Source organism: Gobius niger (genome assembly GCF_951799975.1).
Source record: "Gobius niger genome assembly, chromosome: 6".
Taxonomy (NCBI): domain Eukaryota; kingdom Metazoa; phylum Chordata; class Actinopteri; order Gobiiformes; family Gobiidae; genus Gobius; species Gobius niger.
The window spans coordinates 20,887,819-20,908,684 of record NC_136857.1 but is presented as its reverse complement, the minus strand read 5'-3'; the positions used below and the strand labels follow the sequence as shown (position 1 = coordinate 20,908,684).

Sequence of the window (20,866 nt, the reverse complement as noted above, 5' to 3'; positions counted from 1 at the left end):
TCTCTTTCAAACAGTGCTGCGTTGTGGCCGCTCCAAAGCCTGTATAAACAGGATCTCAGATAATTCAATTGTCACTACGGAAATACAGTATATAAATTAACATTTGAAAATGTAATTCTCTTTTCAAATGTCAGTTTAGTGTAAAATTCTTCATGATTTGACCCCACAGACCCTGAGAATGTTTATGATATCTTGAGAAGAAGCAGAGATGTGCAACTCTTAACGTTTGTAGCACTTTGCAGTTTTAATTTTACTTGGAGAAATGGTTGAACAATGGTCAGATTTGTGATTATAGCATAAATCGGGTAATTATGGTATTTTAAAATGTTCAAATATTGTAAATAACATGTAGATAATCAAGTTACTGTAAGCGTTGTATTTTGTATGGGCTTTAGTAAGAATGGGCCTCATTCATGAACGTTGACAACATGTTCTTATGCACAAATTTGAAATAAGGAATGAGGAAGTTTTTTGGCAGTCACAAAACGTGTTCTTAGCTAAAAACGCTCCTCTGTAAGAATAAATCCTAAGAACAGTGTGGAGGACTCTTACGCACAAAACAAATCTCCAGTTCTGTTCACGATCCTGCTCCTGGTGGGACCCAACATTTTGAGTCATATATTTGTACATATTAAACCATGTATTAATTCATTCCACAATGTAAATATCCTCATCATAAATTGCAGATGCCTTTATACGGAAATAAGTTGGTAATTTCACTTGCAGCCTGTACTCTTATTAATGTACCAATGTATTACTGCTAAGACCTTTGAATACTGCCACTCACAAATAATGCAGCATTAAATGCACTGCATAAACGTTATTTGACAAAGATGAACATGGGCCTTGATCCTGGTATTTTGATTTTGTGAGAACTCAGGCCGATCTATGTCACACACCTGGATGCTTTATCGCCCTTGAAGTGACGAAATTCATTGTTATTATTATTATTATTTGTTTATCAAAGAAAACCCATAAATTTGGAAATAAGGATAATCAAGGACTCACCTGCACCTTCCCGTGGTTGATAAAGAACGGCTCAGTGCTTTTCCCTGAGGTTCGGTCGGAGATAAGCAGCTGCATGTGTTTCCTCTGCTTTTCGTTGGCAATTTTCTGACGCTCTGAAGAGGAGAAGATATGTGATCACAGATCGAGGCGTGGAGACTCTGGATGACAAGCTGAAGCAGCTTTTTTGTCACTGAAGAGACAGGCTCTTAGTGACTTGGTGTAGAAGGAGTCTGAGCTGGTGTAGCGTGTCCTCCTCTTCCTCCACTTGTTCAGAGGGTTGTCACGGAGGGGTTAGGGCCAAAGGTAACGTCCCTGAGGCCAGAGGACAACAGTGTAATACAAACGTGTGTATGTTACCCATCTATTTTATAGTGGCCAACATGGGCCAGTGTGTGATGCATTAAAGGCAGGAATGCTCCACATTGTGGCTTTAAAGAGTTTGATGTAGTATGGGCGGTGGGAGGCGGGGCCTTACAGGTGGTGGGGGGAGGGGCCTCAGGGGCTTGATGCTGGAACAGGTCCTCAAAGAAGTTTCTCCTGTGGCCCTCAGAAAGCTCTTTCAGTGAGTACGCTTCACCTTAATGTTCACTGAACATACTCTGGAGCTGCAGAATATTCATCATACAGAGGAATGAGTGAAATGTCAATAAAAATAATATGATCAAATCAATCATCAGGAATAATAGAAATAAAAACCTCTAATCTGCTATTACTTTTAGGGGTGCTTAATTTCTGTTATTATAATTCTAGCCAGAGATTTTTAGGGGTGCTTCAATTATTTTTAGGGGTGGTTGATCACCCTGCTAAGCGAGCACCTGTGAACACTTTTATCACTGAATGAACCGAACAAATAGTTACAGTCCAACACACAGCAGCACAGTCGGCGTGACGAGACCATTTCTAAGTTACGCATGCACAACTCTATTTACACACATGTCTGACCGTCCTCCAGAACAGAAGGGGGCGGTAATGCTCTAATAATCGGTTGCCAACTGCCGCACATGTGGAAGAAGAAGAAGTTTCCCGCCGCCATTTTTCTTGTTGTGGTCGACGTTTCTTCGGAGCCGTCGTGTGCACTTCTGAACCATAACTGTTTATTTTAACACTATAATCCTTAATTTGGACTATTTATTGTCAGTGGGCGAGCGTGGGAATCTGCACAGCACCATGGCGCAGTACAAAGGCGCTGCCAGTGAGGCGGGGAGAGCCATGCAGCTGATGAAGAAGCGAGAGAAAGAGCGAGAACAGCTCGAGCAGCTCAAGCAGAAAATAGCTGAAGTATGAAGCATTTCACTTTTAACTCTACAAATCAATTATGTTGACGCTCATACATTTATTTAAAATGTAACTCACTGCAGATGCTGCTACTGCAGGATTTACGTTGTCACTTGGTTGTTGCTTTTAGCTGTATTTTACTTACAGCGTCATAATTAAACAAAGGTGACTTAATTCATTTACACAGCCACAATTTCCCCTTCAAATGTGTTATCATTGCACAGTGATGTTTAACTATATACTACAACAACAAAGAGTGAAACTTTCAAATGGCACAAACTTTGCAATTTTGATTGAGCTTATGACTCAAGCCAGTGGACAACAGGTCATTGATAATCGTTTAATAAAGAAACCAATATTTACTCAATGATAGAAATTAAACCTAATGCTTCCCTACAGCGAGCAACATCATTAAAACGAAGTAAAACATTTTATTTGTTGTGCATTCCCCAGGACAACATGGTCAAGGCTAATATTGACAAGAAATTCTCGGCCCACTATGATGCTGTGGAGGCAGAGCTCAAGTCCAGTACTGTCGGTAAGGTTTTATTCCTTTAAATCAATTATACAATACAGACAATGGAGAAAACCAAGACTAAGTTGAACACTGTTTGACACCTTTAAATAATTGAACAATGTTGAATTAATAGCATCACAACAGCAGCAGCATAAGCATGAGGCACTTTTCGATTGTAATGATTTTCTTGTGAGGCATAAATTCTGATCAAGGACTAAGGCTCGAAACGCCACAGCTGCCGGTGAGAACAATACACATTTGGTGAGCATAACAGTTGTGCAGATCTTTGGTTTTATACTGATTTTATGTCTCACAAATAAGTGGAAAAAAAATGACACACTGAATGTGAAACTCCAAGATATATGTCTGTAAGTAAAATCATGTGCGTGTCTTTCCTTTAAAAGTAAATATAGGAAATGGAAAATTAAATAAAGACTGCATTGTGCTTATACATTTGTAATTGGCCTTTAAATTTCCTTTTCCTTAATTTCCAAATCTAATTGTAAGAATTTCTAAGGGTGATTGGCTCGTAGGCTTTATTGGATTGGGCATTCAGTGCGAAAGGGGGTGAAGAACAGAGAGCGCCATCCAGCAAAGTCCGGACACGAACCCATGACACTGGGATCCGTGTGCGCGGCAGCAGTCTTGTTCACCAGATCAGTGGATGAGAACACTAGTTTTTATTGTGATCCAAATAATAGTATGCTCATAACTATACACCATCTTGTATTCCAATTGACTGACTACAATGACAAAGCTTTTGATTTCAACCAACAAACCCATTACTGAGCCCCTTTTCTCTACGGTCATTTCCAGGGTCATAACTGTATTATTGACATATTTTTACAACCATAAGACCTTAAAAAGATTATAGGTACTTATATTAGGCACTTTTTTCGATGAATTCCAATTAATTCATATCTTAAGGTTTAGTGCGATTAAAAATATGAATGGAAATCACACTTTACTTTAGTGGCACAGACACTTTTTCCTTTTTCCTGCAGACGTTGCCTAGGGACGAACACGGCGTAAAGCCAAAAACAATTTTGCTGTCAGGCTGGTTGATTCACACAATTAAGCTGACATAAACTTAATGAAAAGATCATTATCCCAAATAAATCAAACTGCTGAGAAAAACATCTAAAATATACCTCTGAAAAATAAAACAACCCCTAAATGCTTAAATGCGATTAATTACAAAGGCCATAATTAACTACATTAAAAGTTAAACACTATTCAAGGTAGATTCTTTGAGTGAAATATTTTGTTCCTCTTTTATCGCTTCTATATTTTCCCCTTATGGTTTGAATTAGTTTGTGAGGCAGTATGAAGATAAACTGTTCAAGTTGTTGAATGATGTGTGTTGAACAGGTTTGGTGACATTAAACGACATGAAGGCCAAGCAGGAGGCTTTGGTGAAAGAGCGGGAGAAGCAGCTCGCCAAGAAGGAGCAATCCAAGGAGCTCCAGCTGTGAGTCAGATGTCCTAATCTCCCTGTCAGAGCAGAGGTCAGCCGCATGTGCGAGGGACTGAACTTAGTGATGTATTCAGGAGGACGTGCCTTGGATCAGAAGAGTTCTCTGGACCGGGGACAAACATCCTCATATCTTAGTTAACGGATGGGGGCAACCAAAGTTTATGGCTCTTGCACAAACAAAGACCTTGAAATGCAACAAAACATACTTTCCAATGACCAAACCTGTATGACAAAACAACCAGGTGTTCAAGTTGTTCAGCTGAGGCAGCCCAGATGTTTTCTTGCTTCGTATCCATAAATTCTCACCTTCTCTTTCTTCTGCCATATGTTGCATCATATAACCACCGAGGCTTTTAATTTCTGCCAGTGGCCTTTATTTTAAGAGAAGAGGTTTACATTCTCTATAGCTCGCTGTGCAATATAAAAGGTATTTATTACGTTGTAAATGAAACCTATATTAAAAGTTTTCTTCCTACAAGTCTAAACAGGCTTTCAAAAAGAACAAAGTTATAGGTTTCCACCTATAGCCCCTGCCTGATGTCACTGATATCCACAAAGTTGAGTAGTTACTCAAACTCTGTAACAAATAAATCGTTATTTTTAAAAAGGTAATATATATATTTTCTACAGTCAAGTCCTCATTAAAGTAAACTACTTCAGGATTAGTTTATATTGTGATGGCATATTTAGTCCTTTACTATAGTGCTTTTCTAAACAGTTTTTCCCCCACTACATGTAGGCCAAATGTTTTGTTCACACCGGTGCTGCACACCTCTTCTTACCCTGCAGCGGGGCGCATAAGGCCAAGGGAACTAGTCAAATGTCGGAGGCATGTTATCACTTGCATGTTAACACTCGCTTTGTTTCTTTATGTGCGGATCAGTGGTTTTGCAGGGGATAATTTCTCTCCATTTTGACGGACAGGGTTGTAAAAAATCCGTCAGGAGCTATTTTTATCCATCATGAAATAATCTCTCATTATAAATGTTTTTGAACTTTATACATAGGCTGCGTATTGTTTATGTGAGGAAAAATGTGAGATTGCAGGATGAATGGAGCGAAATGTGTTTAAACTTGTGCGTGAAAGTCTCAAAGGAGAATGACTTATTCAGAGCCTCATCTGCTTGTCAATATCACACTAATACAAATGTAAATTGGAGCTTATATTTGCATTTTTTCAATTTTAACGTAATGTTTAAGAAACCGTGGGTGAACGGTTGGCAGGCTAGGTCCGGTCCGCATGCTCATACCTCCCCGCACCACGCCTCTTCTCTCTCTCCTCTCTTGGTCCTTCGTGTGTTTATCCAAATCCATGCACTCTCGGCTCCGATGTGAGATCCTAAAACGCTGTTTAGTTGCTGTGCAAAAAGCGAAACCACGCAGTGTTAAACAGTGAAGTCGCTGCTTTTCGAGAGAGAGCCCTGAGCGGTCAGAGATAGAGCTGTACTCACTACATCTTTATTTAACTTATGGTACGGATGCTGTAAATTACACTGAGCATTACGTTTCCTCCCTAATTTATGTTTAGACAAATAAACTATAGATTTCTTGTAATTTCCATGTGTTTTTCAAACCATTCCACCCCACACACCACAAAAACATTGAAAGTTCGAGCCTGTTTTTTCATCTCTGAGTAACTGAAGCGGTCAGAGGAAGGGAACAGCTCTGTTTCACTAGGCACCTGGTCAGCTGGCACAGGAAAGTCACAGTCCAGTGTTCTTCCACTATAAACAGAACATTATTACCCCGTTGATGAGAAGTTCTTGTTTTCCAGGATTCCTGCGGTCTCTTGTTATTAATGGCGTTGATTTTATTTTCAGCAAACTTGAGAAGCAGAAAGAGAAGAAAAGAAAAGAAGAGCAGAAAAGGAAAATTGCCAGTTTGTCTTTTAACCCTGACGATGAGGAAGAAGAGGAGGAGGAGGAAGAGGAGGAGGAGGAAGAAGAGGATGAGCTGGACGGTAAGGACTTTACTTGAACACAGTGTACTTCATTTACACAAGCACTTACAGTGTCTTTGCTAACAGACTTTCCCGCTAAGAAGAAGAAACTGGGGAAGAATCCAGACGTTGACACTAGTTTTCTGCCCGATCGAGACCGAGAGGTGAAAAATCCCATCTTTGCCTTTTATGTCAATGTGGTGCATCTGTAATGACACAGACAGCGACTCTGGGCTATGTCATTCGATTGTTGACATAGAAGGAATAATCCGGTTGAATATAATTTAGTTGTGGACTTGGGGCCTCTCTTTTCACCGTGTTAACTCTGAACTGCTAAATCAGAGGTGCCCTCGCAAACCAGGTCATATCACTCCAATTACCACCCACCAGGCTGATAAATTCTGTTTACACACGGGAATGCACTCATGCACAACGGACCTGCAAGCTACAAACAGAATAATGACTTTACTGGCAAAACACCGGCGGCATTTTGGTGGCATTTCTTCCGTTTGGCTGCCTTTTGCTGCAGCAAGTCAGCACAAGAAACAGCGATATTGTCACTCACACACACTTGAGGGAGGAGGAGAGAGAGGAGATGAAGAGGAGGAGACAGGTAGACCTATATAATGCATCCCTCCTACCTGTTCACTCTGTTTCTGTCCTTCGAGTACTTTAGTCTGAAGCCCCGCCCCTGACCGTTACCATCTAGCCCCAGTTACTCAAAATGACTCCAATAATATTTGAAGACATGAAGCGATATCAAGCCTCAATTGGCATTTTTTTAAATTATGATTATTTTGGGCTATTTGACCCATCTTTGACATTTAGACCATATGCAGAAATCTATAGGTAGAGCTCCAGGCCTTGCTGACTGAATGTAGCCTGCACGCCGATAAAGCGCAGACACCCGTATGTTCAAAAGTTACCACCAGCATGGAAAGTTCTTGTTGTAATTGCTCCATCTTGTGCATTATACCCCGACATGTTGGCTCAAGTTTGAATGTAAAACTCTTAATAGCAGACCTAAAGGGCATTATAAAAGACGACTAGCATGACTAAATGTGTTGTTCAGGAGGAGGAGAACCGCCTGAGAGAGGAGCTGAGGCAGGAGTGGGAGCTTAAGCAGGAAAAGATCAAAAGTGAGTGATCGTCCCTAAAAGAACAGTATGTCCTGTACAGTGTGTGTGAGGCTTAACCCTGCCATGTCTTTTGTTTTAGATGAGGAGATCGAGATCACCTTCAGTTACTGGGATGGGTCTGGACATCGAAAGACTGTGAAAGTATGTATTGTAGCCTATAGGGGTGTAACGGTTCACGGGGATGTATTGAACCGTTTCGGTTCGGCCTGTTCGGTTCGGTCCACTTGCGTACCGTTTCGGTGTATTATTTTCATTAAATAATGTAAATTTATTATTAGCGTCATATTAAGTGCCGCGGAACAAAGTTCCTACGCGAGTTTCCGCACGGACGCTATTGAAGCTGCATGAGTAGCTGAGAGAAACGGAGAAACTGCAGTCGTTGAAGGCGCTGGCTTTACGTATTTGATTAAAAGTCTTGAGCCTCGCTACAATATCCCATCACGTCCGCACTTCAGCCAAAAAGTTATACCAGCGCTCAGAGCCGTTTCTGCCTATACGCAAACTACGCAAGGTGCGTAGTGTTGATTCACTGATTAATCAACGCATTGTTACGGAGACAGGCTCTTCCAGCGCGCACTCACTCTCCGCCTACTTCGCCACATATAACACCAAAACGGAGCAGTCTGGTGAAGTGAATGAGCAGGAGAGACCGACCGCCTTCCCCCTGTCTCTTCCAAAGCGCGAGTGCTTCTCCGCTCGTGTCCCGCTCGGCCGTCTGTCTCCCGGTGCTCGCTTCGCCTCATGCGCGGCTCCTCTGCGGCTGCATCACGTCACCTGTGTCCCGGGCGCAGCTCTCATGTTTTCTCTGCGCGGACTCTGGGCCTCACTCTCATTTAAACTCTCATCAGTAGTTTTTGGCGAGTAGACGAGAGTAAAGCCGTTCTCCGTGCCCTTTTTGTTGAGTTGAATCCACATGGTTCTCACGAGCGCAGTTACTTACAGTAACTCTGGTTCTCTGAATGTGCACAGTCTAAAACGGGTTTGGCGACTCACAGGCTAATTCTCAGCGGTAAGACAGAGACAACAGTCAGGAGCAGGTTTCAGTTAGTTTTAAATCAGTGGTTCCCAATCTGTGGGTCAGGGACCAGAGGTGAGAGAATGGGACCATTTGCCATTTACTCTTTTAAAAAGGGAAATAGACTAGTAGTAGTCCTAAATCCCAGTCTCACAGTGGCTTAGTGGTTAGTGGTCCTCACACAGGGGGTCGCTTTTATTTATTTTATGCAAGAATTCTATTGTGTATTGGCAGCTTTTCAAAAGAAAAATTTTGTTAGTTCTTATTTATTTGTACCGAAAATTAACCGAACCGAGCCCTCCAAAACCGTGAACCGAACCGAATACAATTTTAGCGTACCGTTACACCCCTAGTAGCCTACTGTTGAACCCAAACATTTTACACACTTTCCCCCCCCCCCCACTGTTTGATATGAAAAAAAAAAAAAAAGGTATGTGGTCTATAATAAAAATGACCAAAAATCATCTGTGTTTATCAGTATTCACCAGATCTGGCCAAAATTAATCAAGATATTTATTTTTTACATTTAGATATACATCTGTCTATTATTGGCCCAGAGATGGCATCAGGCACATGATGTAGAAATAAAAGTTCAATTTGATTAGATTTTCTCATGGTTTATTTAATTTGATTGGAAATTGGATACATTTATTGTTTTGGGAAAGGCTCATTTATTGGTTGCATGGAAGAGTCTTTAACTTGGCGTAATACATTCCAGGTCTCTGAACAATTTTCATTGCTCTTTTTGAGATTTCCTTGAACTACCAAGGCTCTGCGTTTGTTTTACAGATGAAGAAAGGAAACACCATCCAGAACTTTCTACAGAAAGCATTAGAAGTTCTACGAAAGGACTTCAGTGAGCTGCGGTAAACATACATTTTCTTCTCTCTTTGCATAGTCTACACAAGGTTTTTCAAGGAACAGTGCACAGTTAGGACAGTGTGGGTACTAGGGCTTTAATGAGTACAGATTTTTAAAGGTCGACTTATCTGTCAATAAAGTTGAAGTCAAGTCATCATATTGTCATCATATTTCCTAGGTTTTAAAGTTTATGCCTTTACCTACCGACTCAAGAAACATCACATAGAGCCATGGGTCTGTCCTCTCCTTTTCCGCTGTCTCTCCACTCCTCTCTCCTCTTGCCCTCCTCTCTGTACTTCGCTCTCCTCATCCTCGTCTATCCTCGGTCTGAATCAAAAAGGCTTTCAGTCCCTGGAGGTTTGATCATAGTCGATTCCGTGTGAATGAGTCAATGTGAGAGAAAAAGTGAACGGTAAATGGTCTCAACTTATACAGCGCTTTTCCACCTACATCAGGCACTCAAAGCGCTTTACAGCAAGGATCCACTCACCCATTCATACTCTCATTCATACACCAATGTACGCAGACACTGGGGGCAATGTGGGTAAAGTGTCTTGCCCAAGGACACAGCGACAGTGTGCACTTTCAGGAGGTGGGATTCGAACACCCGACCTTCTGATCATGAGACGACCCACACCAGCTGCGACAGTGGCTGTGTGTTGGGTCTCGGTGCGCAGCGATCATGGAGAGACTGTCCCTTTAGCTTGTCTTGGCAGGTGTAATACTGTTTATTGTCCCACCGAAACGGCTTTTTGTATTATATAAACTTCACTGTAAAATGAATGGTGTACTGTAATCAGCAGAATAAAACCACAGACGTCGACTAGTCTGTTAAAGTCCCATCGTCAGGGGGAAAACTCAATGGATAAGGTCATTTTTGATGATGACTGATTTGACCATGTTAACAGAAGAAGTGGGCTTGGCAACATTGATTTTTGAAATCAGCGACATTGAATTTGTAAAAGTAGCTTCTGTATGTGGCCAAAAGTCAGAAAGAAATGCCTCTAGGTATCACATTTTTCAATTTTCCCCCCTGACTATTAGTGGGTACCTTTCAGTTTTTACACTATCAATTAACCTTAAAGGAATAGGCCACCGTTTTTACATACTAAGATATGTTCTTACCTCACTTTAGACGTGTTAATATATCCCCGTCTGGTCTGTGTCCGTGCGCTCTGCCAGGCAAACGGAGCACATACGCAGCCTCTCCCACATGTCATATAGCTCCAAAAAAGCTCACGATAGAAACTACCAAGCTCTTCCACGTGTTCCCTATTTAAATAAAGTTACGTGAAGTGTTTTCATGCGAAGTATATTTACCCAGAAATGTAGCATGTCGATTTTATAAGCAAATAAAGAGGGGGACTATATTGTGAGGCGTAATGATACGAGGAGCACAGCGTCCGCGTAGTAACTCCTAAAGACTTCCCCCGCTCACTTCCGGCAATAACCTTTAGGAGTTACTGCGCGGACGTTTTACTCCTCGTATCATTACGCCTCACAATATAGTCCCCCTTTTTATTTGCTTATAAAATCGACATGCTACATTTCTGGGTAAATATACTTCGCATGAAAACACTTCACGTAACTTTATTTAAATAGGGAACACGTGGAAGAGCTTGGTAGCTTCTATCGTGAGCTTTTTTGGAGCTATAGGACATGTGGGAGAGGCTGCGTATGTGCTCCGTTTGCCTGGCAGAGCGCACGGACAAAGACCAGACGGGGATATATTAACACGTCTAAAGTGAGGTAAGAACATATCTTAGTATGTAAAAACGGTGGCCTATTCCTTTAACCGTAAAAAGTTATGTCAGGTACCGGTATTGTTAACTAAGTGCAAGTAAAGGTACACTATGGATCCTTTTGGGATTTGTTTTCTGCATTAGACCCATCCTTCAATGGAGCTTGGGCAACTTATCGGATCAGAGGGCGCGTGCAGTGCAGTGCCTGGAAACCCATCTCCAGATGTGGAGCCAGGCTAATGGTCAGAATCACCTGGCTAGAGGATTAACCTATTATGCATGTCTTGGGCCGATGGGGGAAACCAGAGTACCCGGAGGAGGGAAGCATGCAAACTCCACACAGAAAGACCTGCAACGACTGTATTTGTATTTGGGCTGGAACAAACTTTTTACTTTTGTGCTGCATCAAAACTGATATCGGTACCAAACGTTTGGTGGGTGGTGTAATGGTACTTAGTCCTAATGGCAATTACTGAGCTCAAAAGCAAAACAATGCAAAGATGCACTATTTAATCTCCCACAATTATTAGTCACAGTGTAGTGATGCACATATCTGATCTGTGCAGGTCGGCCGGAGTCGAGCAGCTGATGTACATTAAAGAGGACCTGATCATCCCACATGTGAGTGCACGCTCTATTTATCTCTGATAAAAGACTGGCTGAGCCTTTATTTATCGGCGTACGTGCCAAACATTTATCTTTGTTGATCGGAACATTTTTGATGGTGTTAATATTCTGAACCTCCTAGCATCACAGTTTTTACGACTTCATTGTAACCAAAGCCCGGGGCAAGTCAGGTGAGTCCCTTTGTGTTGCTTCACATATTTTGGGTCTTGCACAGTTGGAAATCTAACACAAGAGGCCATGTTTCTCCTGTAGGGCCACTCTTCAGCTTTGACGTCCATGATGACATACGGTTGGTGAACGATGCCACGGTGGAGAAAGATGAGGTGAGGACAGATTTATAATCAGAAGACTGGCAAAACAACAGTAACAGAGTGTAGAGTAATGAAAAACAGATGGTGCAGCGGCTTGTGCAAGTTTAATGATGAATTCTCAAAAAGCTAAAAAAAAAATAAAAGAGAGGAAATGGCGAATGTTCTGTTGATTGAGGCTTTGTTCTTCTGTGTCGTTATTGAATGACATGAACAAAATTAATAAATCTTCTGTTTTTTTCCCTCTGCGCACAGTCTCATGCGGGGAAAGTGGTGCTACGGAGCTGGTATGAAAAGAATAAGCACATCTTCCCTGCCAGCCGCTGGGAGCCCTATGATCCTGAGAAGAAATGGGACAAATACACAGTGAGCAGTCAACTAAAATACTTTTTTTTTACATTTTTGCTGACTATAATTAGACTGAAACTAAATGATAAGTAGTTAAGGAGATAGTTTTGTCGGAAAAACAGAACAAACAACTGATAATAATCCTAATAATAATAATAATGCATTAGTCTTATATAGCGCTTTGCCAGACGGTCAAAGTCGCTTCACAATTTTGTGCATTATCCATTCACTCTATAGGTCACACACACACACACAGGTGGTAAGCGAGGCAACCAGTCTGCGCACATCAGCCACCAAACCAACCACTAACACACACACTACATTCATCAGGCTTCCTGGTGTTCCCAAACGGTCTCCCATCCAAGTCCTGCCAGGCCCTTCCCTGCTTAGCTTCCGAGGTCTGACGGGATCGGGCATAGCAAAGGCGGTGTGGCCAATTGAAGAGAATAAAACATCTGAACTTCCAGTGACAGTTTAAAAGTGTCTGATATAATTTTAAAGGAACAGGTCTGTGTTCATGTGGGGGAAGTTTCATGAAACTGTGCTTTGATTAAATATATTGAATACATTACTATCAATGTACATTTTCTATTTACTGTAAAGAATTATTTGACTAAATCTTGACTAAAACTGTCTTTTGCTTTTACATCTGAAGACTAAAACAAAATTTTGTTTATTTGAGCAGTTAACATTCTCAACATTCACATTATACAGTCATAGAAGCTCCAAAGGAATAGGCTGAAGCAAGAAAGCTTTTACCCCATTATCAATGTAATAAACATTTACATTTTCCGGTGATACAGCACGAAGCGGCACAAAGATAAGAATTCAGAACAACATATTCTATTCAATAGAAAGGTGTCAAACTCCTACTAATATTCTTACAGTTTGCCATTGCATAGACATCAGGAGTATTTCCTTCCTGAGTTTCCCGATTGCAAGATATTGTTGATAAAAACAATTCTGTGAAATGTCTGTGTCATCCCCAGGCACAACACACACTTATGATCACATTCTATGATCAGGCAACATAATAATATCCATAGCCAGGTTCATGCACAGCCTCTGCATCATGCGCCTGTTTTTACAGCAATAAGAAGATATAAAGTTCATGTATTACATTTGTCCTTGGCAGACACACACACACACTGCTATGTGTCTGTACCTGTTTATGAATTACATTTAATTCTATTGCAATTTAGATTCAACATACAACTTTAAACATTAATCTTACCGCATTGACAAGGGATGAGTCTGTAGCTGCATTTTAAAACAAACTAGTACAGACACGTGAAAATTTACACAACATTGTTTGAATCGATCATAAAGATGTTATAAGAAGCATTAAGACGTTCAATACCAATCCTTACCAATAGTCACTAGTCACAAATAGACATATTTATTGGAATTCTGTGATCTTTCTACTTGTCGTTGTCATTACCATCTCCACTGCAGTATTATGTTTATGTACATTATAGATATAAAAAAAACAACTCTTTCTCACCCTCCGCGGGCGGTCTCTTTTTCCTCCAAGCTCGGGTCCTCTGCCAGAGGCCTGGGAGCTTGAGGGTTCTGCGCAGTGTCTTTGCTGTTCCTAGAACTGCACTTTTCTGGACCGAGATGTCTGATGTATTTCCTGGGATCTGCTGGAGCCACTCCTCCAATTTGGGGTCACTGCCCCGAGTGCCCCAACGACCACAGGCACCACTGATGCCTTCACCCTCCAGGTTTTCTCAAGCTCTTCTCTGAGCCCCTGGCATTTCTCTAGTTTCTCGTGTTCCTTTTTCCTGACGTTGAAGTCGCTTGGTATTGCTATGTCGACAACGGCTTTCCTCTGCTCTTTGTCCACCACCACAATGTCCGGTTGGTTCGCCATTACCATTCTGTCCGTCTGTATCTGGAAGTCCCACAGGATCTTGGCTCGGTCATTCTCGACCACCTTTGGAGGTGTTTCCCACTTTGACCTTGGGGTTTCCAGCCCATACTCTGCACAGATGTTCCTGTACACTATACCAGCCACTTGGTTATGGCGCTCCATGTAAGCTTTTCCTGCAGCATCTTACACCCTGCAGTTTTGTGCTGGATTGTCTCATTGGCCTCTTTGCACAGGCTACACCTGGGGTCTTGTCTGGTGTGATAGATCTGGGCCTCTATTGCTCTGGCGATCTCACAGTTAACACAGATAGTGTTATAATAAGGCCGTGGCTTCAAAAGGTTGAGAACCACTGCTCTAGCCTGAGCCTACACTCTTGTTTTGGCTTGAATATAATGTCTACAACACTGAAAGTTGTTAAATGTTGAGCGGTTGAAATGCTGAAACTATTACTCTGTGAATTGGCACTTTTGCTTGTTATGGTCGGTTTGTTCTGTTTTCCCAAAAACGGATGGAAAATATAACACACATTGTTTGTAATGGCAACATTTGAGCTTGTGTTTTCTGTCCAAATTACAATGTAAATCACATTTTTATCAGAACCAAATGTGTAAACAAAAGGTTTGAACCTGAATTGAATTAGACTTGAAATGCCACACCAATATTTCAAATTGGCCAATTCTAGATGATTGAGTTTCCAGGAAAGAAAACTGTCTTGATTAACATGTTCAAGTGAATACAGATGAATTAAACATGGAAGACATTACATTTGAAGACTATAATAAAAAGACCTCCTTGATGTATTTGGACAAATGTTGGACCAGACATTGGACAGTTTCCTGGCTTGTGTGAAACCAATACGTGATTTCTCATGCGATGAAAGACCTGCACTGGCTTGATCTGTGTTGTTTTTTTCTTTTTCCAGATTCGGTGAAAGTGATCTCCCTCCTGGAGTCAGCTGTGCTGTGGAAAAGAACAACCGTCTCATTGCTTGTCACTGAAGCGTTGTAAATCCAGCCTTTTATGTAAATAGCTTTTTTGTGCCCAATAAAATTAACCTATACCCTATGGACTTTGAAGTATTGACTAAATATCAGTGTAACAATTGGATGCTTTTCAGCTATGATCACTTGCAGAAGCTTGTTTTGTCCCATGCACTCGTGATCTGCAGGCAAATATGTGTGTTTGAGTGAGGGAGGAAAGAACTGGTCTGGCAGAGGCGCTCAGTCGTCTGTTCCTCCCATAGCCTGAAGATACCACTCCCCTCGCCTTCACTCAACTCTTCACATCGCTATGTCATTATTCACATCTCAGCTCTTGGGATACGCAACGATTTGGTTCTGTAGAAATGTTTTCTGTGGGATAATTTTTTGTTGCTCTTAGCGACATGTGGACGGAGGTTTTTGTGTTGTACCTGTTCTCAGAAGTGAAGGCACTTGGGGCGATGGAGGAGGTCAGTGCTGCTGCCCTCACGCCTCAGGACTGTAGCCTGGAGTGTCTCCGACAGGTACATGACCTATACTATACTACAAATAACTAGAATTGACTTGAGATATTTTCAAAGCTTATTTTATTTGCTGCTTGCCAGTCATAAATATTTGTTGTATTTTCGCACTATTTTATATATCTTTGATATACTGACAATATGTAACTGCTTTGCCATCTGTACAGGACACTAAAATTAACACGAATTTAGTAAATTTATACAAATGTAAGCCTTTTGATGATCATCATATATTATTGCTATGCACATCATTTTTACATACGTAGTTTGGATTTTTCAAGACCAGTTTGTCCACCTATTTGGTCCACTTCAAAGTCTGAACTTAATGATTAATGTTGATTATATCACTCACTCATCACAACTAATTGTATGTGTGTATATATATATATAAAATTTAATTATATATATATATTTTTTCCCTCTATTTTGTGATGTATTGTTGTAGTACCTTCTGTGCGGTGTAGATTTGAGCACCAAATACAGGATGAAGAATAATCCTGGTTTGTTACTGCTGAAAGCTGGTCAGAAATTGATGCTTGTCCAACAAGTATGATTTGCTGTGGGTTGTCATGTTGAGACTGCACAACAGTAAAGTTGTTTTGTAAGGTTGAACAGGTGTTTTCCTTTTAGTGTGGTGATATTAGCAGTCTCAACGCAAGCATATCTGTCAGCTTATTACTGACCTTTTTGTAACATTTGTTGCAAATATATTTAAATTATGAACTTTGGATAATTTATTTTAATGTTCATGTTTTCATTCATCCCCGTAACACCTTTTAATTAAGGCTGTAATACACAGTTGTCTTTGAGCTCTTCACTGTTTTGTAAGGAGAGAGACATATAGCGTGCGAGTCAGTATTTACAATGCAAAGAAATGTTAACGGTGATTATCTTAGCTGACAGCTTAACTACTGTGTGAACTCCAGTACTTTTTGACCTCCTCACTCCCCTCAGAGCCTGTGGCATACATTCTTCTTGGCTGTTGTTGTGTTGAGCAAATTGTATCCAAACCTGTAAAGCAGGATAACTTTATTCACTGGATTTAATTAAGATATGTTCTGTCCGTTCTTATTTCATGTTTCCATCATGTCCCCTCTTAGGGTGCACTCGAGTGTAAATACTGTCGAATAACCAAAGTGGACTTGCAGAAGGCTCTCGGCTCCAAAGCACTAAGAACACTTGGAAGTAAGTGGAACAATTGTTCAACACCAACTAAGTTGCTGCATCGTAAAATGAATCGCTATCATTGATAATAAATCCACATTACTTTTTAAACTATTTTAATACTTTTCACTTGTTACGTTTTATCGCCTGCTATCCTGACATTAATTATACAACTATAATTATATAGATGCTGTGTTGATCTTAACATACAGTAAATAGGCCTATACTATTTAGTCATCAACACGAAGAATCGAAGACTAGCCTTGAGAACTAAGAGCAGCAGTTAGTGACGCAGGCTTGTAAAGCTGGTGTGAATGAACGCTCTGATGAGACAGTTGAACACATGTGTCACCAGGTTGTATTCCGTGGCCATGTTTTGAGCTGATGGGAAATGAAGAACCACACCTGTGCCAACACTACGTTCATGCGCCCAACAATGTGTCAGTGGAGATTGTGGATGATCCAGACCCCAACTCTGACACTGTGGTCGTTTCCTGGAAGCCCAGTCCCTATGGTAAAGCATGACAAACAGGCTTTAAGCAGTGCTGCATACAACTAAAGAATATTGTGATATTTATACCACACAATGATATTTGCTTATACAATTGTATACTGTATAAATATTAAGTACTAATTCAAAGAAGGAGCACAGACAGAAGTAGGAAAAATATACCTCGTCAGATGATACTGCCCATATATAAATACAGAGACTATCGTTTTTGCAGGGATTGCACACATCATGTAGTCTCTTTTAAAAATGCCTGCATTCGCCAAGTCTAACAGACTCCCGCCAAGTCATTTTCCCATCATGTATAACATCAAAAGATACTCTAGTGACGGAAGGTGACCCTGGGTTAAAAGCTGTCTAATGCTTTGAAGTAAATTTCAACTTGACGTGAAGGTTAATTGTCCGTGCAAAGAAGTGTTTAAACAAATCAAATGTATGCAGGGCATGTCACAGAGGAATGTGTTTTTATGTACGTACGTGCTGTGTGCAGGCATTGCCTTCCTGCGAGGCTTTCAGGTGTCTCTCCAGGCTCTAGGAGGCACAAATGTGTTCTGTCAGCTCTTCCTCTTCCACCGTAACTTGTCTCTCCCTGCATCTCATGCTCAAAAGGTAATATAATTAGGAACAGTAAGGCAGTCTTGTGAACACTTTTTCACATTTATGCACTTAATGGAATACGTTTTCAATTCTTTCAACCTGTAAATGCGATTGACATGATAATTGAAACTAATGTGCTGTTTATTGTCAGGTCTACAAGTCAGACCCTTTCCCAGGCCTCCCTCTGGGCTCTCAGTATGCGATTACAGTTATGGCCCTGCCGGTGCCAGAGCGGTGGGACCGGTTTCACCACAGCACGACCTTCTGCACACGCTGTAAGACCACAGGCTCCTGGGCTGGATATTGAATGACAACATTAGCACTACCTGTTTGACCCTGCACCATGCTCATGCTGTATTGAGCTTTTCATAGCTCCTTGTATGAGTTCTAGACAAATCTCTTCTTTAACTTTTTATTGGTAAAAGGGATATTTAAATCCAGGATAGACATGTTTAAATTGTAGATGTCCAGAATCGACAGAGCCTATAGGACTTTCAGTATTTCCATTTATTGCTTGCTATGAAATGTTTTGTTCTTGTTCTCTACATGCTGTTCTTCTGAGAACATTTCCGTCATTTTAGGAGCGTACTTAGCTTTAATTAGCAAGTCTGTTTTCCATCCATACATCCAAATTCTTCAGCCTTATCCGGGGCTGGGTCATGGAGGCAGCAGTCTGAGCAGAGATGCCCACCCTTCCCTATCCCTTATACACACATCCTCCAGCTGCTCTGGGGGGATCCCGAGCCAGCACCAGGCCAGCTTAGAGACATAGTCCCTCCAGTGTGCCCCGGGTCTTCCAGGAGGCCTCCTCCCAATGGGACATGCCCAGATTACCTCTGGAGTGATTACATGTCTTTACATGTTCTGATTTATTTGTCCAATCTCATCAGATATACTTTGCTGTATTTACAGCTTGTGCAGAGAAGAATGGCATTAATAAGTGCAAAACAGGTCAGCATACGTTGAATTTCTAACAATATTACATGCGAAAGACATAATTTATTACTTTATTCAGTAAGCAGTTTTTTTTTTTTTGCTTTTTTAATTCTAAATTTGTGGTTGCAGATTGGTACCCTCAGCATGTCAACACTGAACAGAATGGGACTACAGTCTCTGTCACCTTTAACCTGGCTCCTCAGAACCTGGGCATTCGCAGTTACTTCTCCATTTGTTACACCGATATGAAGAAACAAACAAACAAAATGGATTTCACACCGGTGCGTCTTTTGCTTCTTATTGTATGTGTCTCCTTCCTGATGCTGAAGCTTAAAACCTGTCCCTGATATCACAGAATCTGAGAACCAACCAAACACACCACACATATGAGCTCCAGGACCTTCAAGAGGGGGCCAACTACACGTGTGAGGTACAACACATTAATAACTAATCACTAATCAAGTGCTGACAGCAAATGAAATTCTCAATTCTTGCCACAGATTGCAGCAGATGTAGTTGACGCTGTGAGGAAAACATTCACTATTCAAGTTGAGCGCTCTCAAAAAGGTATAATCTATTTCACAGGAGTTCTTTTTGACTTGATGCTATGTGCGTCTGATGTCTCCATACCATTACACAGGCCCCGACCCTTCACTGTCCACCTCCCACCTGCTGATCCCTCTGGCTCTAGTTCTGGCTGCCATAATCATAGTCCTCGTGGCTGTTTTTATTTTGACAAAAGTCAAGAGGAAATTGCTGAAATTGACCTTTATACCAGGTTATTATTATTATTATAATTATTATAATTATTATTTTATATTATTATTATTAAATCACCTTATTTTGAAGAAACAACCAAGTTAAGCCAAATGTTGTTTTTTCAGATTCAGACATAATCAAGGAGCACCAGGAGAATAATGTCCCGGAGGAAGTGATGTCATGGCCCATGACCCGGGCGTCTCCCCCCCGGCTCCTGATCTGCTACTGCAGTTCTGAAGGCCCTGCTCACGTCAAGGCAGTTATGAAGTTAGGAGCTTTTATCCAGCAGCACATGGCCACGCAGGTATTATTATTATTATCAATATTGCTTGTTTATTTGGACAGTGTATATTATGAGCAACAATGGGTTTTAGGGATTTGCTGTAAAATCCATTTTTTGGCAGGTGTGTCTGGACCTGTGGGATTCCCTAAGAGTGGCTGAGGAGGGCAGTTTTGACTGGCACAGCCGGCAGATCCGCGAGTGTGACTTCGTGTTGGTGCTGTGTTCTCCGGGTCTGAGCCTCAGACCCTGCTCATCAGAGCTGAGTGAAAACACTGAGGATGAGGAGGCTACTTGGGAGACTGAGAACTCCTGTTCGAAGGCAGTCATCAGTCTGATTGGAGCAGAAGTTGGCCGAGCTAAAGTCAAGGACCAGGACCTGTCCAAATACATGGCTGCCATTTTTGATTACTCTAAAGAGACAGACATCCCCACAGAACTGAGCCTGGTGCCGCACTACACTCTGACCAGTGACTTACCACTGCTCTTCTCTCACATACACAGAGTGTCACTGCACAGGCCCGGGGGCTACCTGAAGATCAGCCACATTTCAGAGGAATGCTTCACTAAACTCCCTGCTGGAGCAGCTCTGCAGAGTGCTATCTGTGACGCAGAACTTAACTTAATGAAGGCAAGAAGACAGTCCCTGTCATTGAAAGAATGAATCAGTAATTTCTGAGAAGAACGTCTTGTCCACAGTTTCCACACTGTGCTTTCACATCTATGAATGCACATCTGGAATATTTGGAACATTTCCAGTTTTACAATTCATGTCTTCAACCAGCTACCCTGCCAACTTTGCACTTTGACCATGGGTAGTATGTTGTTCACTCACTCTGGTTTACAGGAAGGATATATAAAGTACCTATGAATGTAGTAAGCATTTTATTTTTTGCATGTCAATTATTTTAAATTAAAAAGATGAAGCGTTGTTAATACAAAATGTATAAAGCATTACTCTAATGTATTACGTTTCTGAAGCTTTACCT

At 41.2% G+C, this 20,866-nt stretch overlaps 2 protein-coding genes across 2 annotated transcripts; both read left to right on the top strand.

Annotated features, from left to right (window-relative positions):
* The first annotated feature begins 2,026 nt into the window (after positions 1 to 2,026).
* Positions 2,027 to 15,796, top strand: fam50a (family with sequence similarity 50 member A). The gene is made up of 13 exons (XM_079557639.1): positions 2,027 to 2,286; positions 2,737 to 2,821; positions 4,172 to 4,271; positions 6,098 to 6,237; positions 6,304 to 6,380; positions 7,289 to 7,355; positions 7,435 to 7,496; positions 9,160 to 9,236; positions 11,540 to 11,594; positions 11,722 to 11,770; positions 11,853 to 11,923; positions 12,164 to 12,274; positions 15,055 to 15,796. The coding sequence occupies exons 1-13, from the start codon at positions 2,176 to 2,178 to the stop codon at positions 15,061 to 15,063; spliced, it is 1,014 nt and encodes a 337-aa protein (XP_079413765.1). The 5' UTR covers positions 2,027 to 2,175; the 3' UTR covers positions 15,064 to 15,796.
* On the top strand, positions 15,517 to 20,866 carry LOC306964425 (interleukin-17 receptor D; the record flags this gene model as incomplete). The annotated part of the gene is made up of 12 exons (XM_079558417.1): positions 15,517 to 15,636; positions 16,734 to 16,818; positions 17,153 to 17,311; positions 17,796 to 17,914; positions 18,054 to 18,177; positions 18,815 to 18,853; positions 18,968 to 19,119; positions 19,194 to 19,268; positions 19,339 to 19,405; positions 19,479 to 19,616; positions 19,723 to 19,901; positions 20,002 to 20,866. The coding sequence occupies 12 exons, from the start codon at positions 15,517 to 15,519 to the stop codon at positions 20,539 to 20,541; spliced, it is 1,797 nt and encodes a 598-aa protein (XP_079414543.1). The 3' UTR covers positions 20,542 to 20,866.

Bases quoted from the DNA above. Each gene is read 5' to 3' on its own strand.
- fam50a (XM_079557639.1), top strand. From the start codon at position 2,176: ATGGCGCAGTACAAAGGCGCTGCCAGTGAGGCGGGGAGAGCCATGCAG. The intron at 6,381-7,288 runs GTGAAAAATCCC...TGTGTTGTTCAG, and splicing joins TGCCCGATCGAGACCGAGAG to GAGGAGGAGAACCGCCTGAG. The intron at 7,356-7,434 runs GTGAGTGATCGT...CTTTTGTTTTAG, and splicing joins TAAGCAGGAAAAGATCAAAA to ATGAGGAGATCGAGATCACC.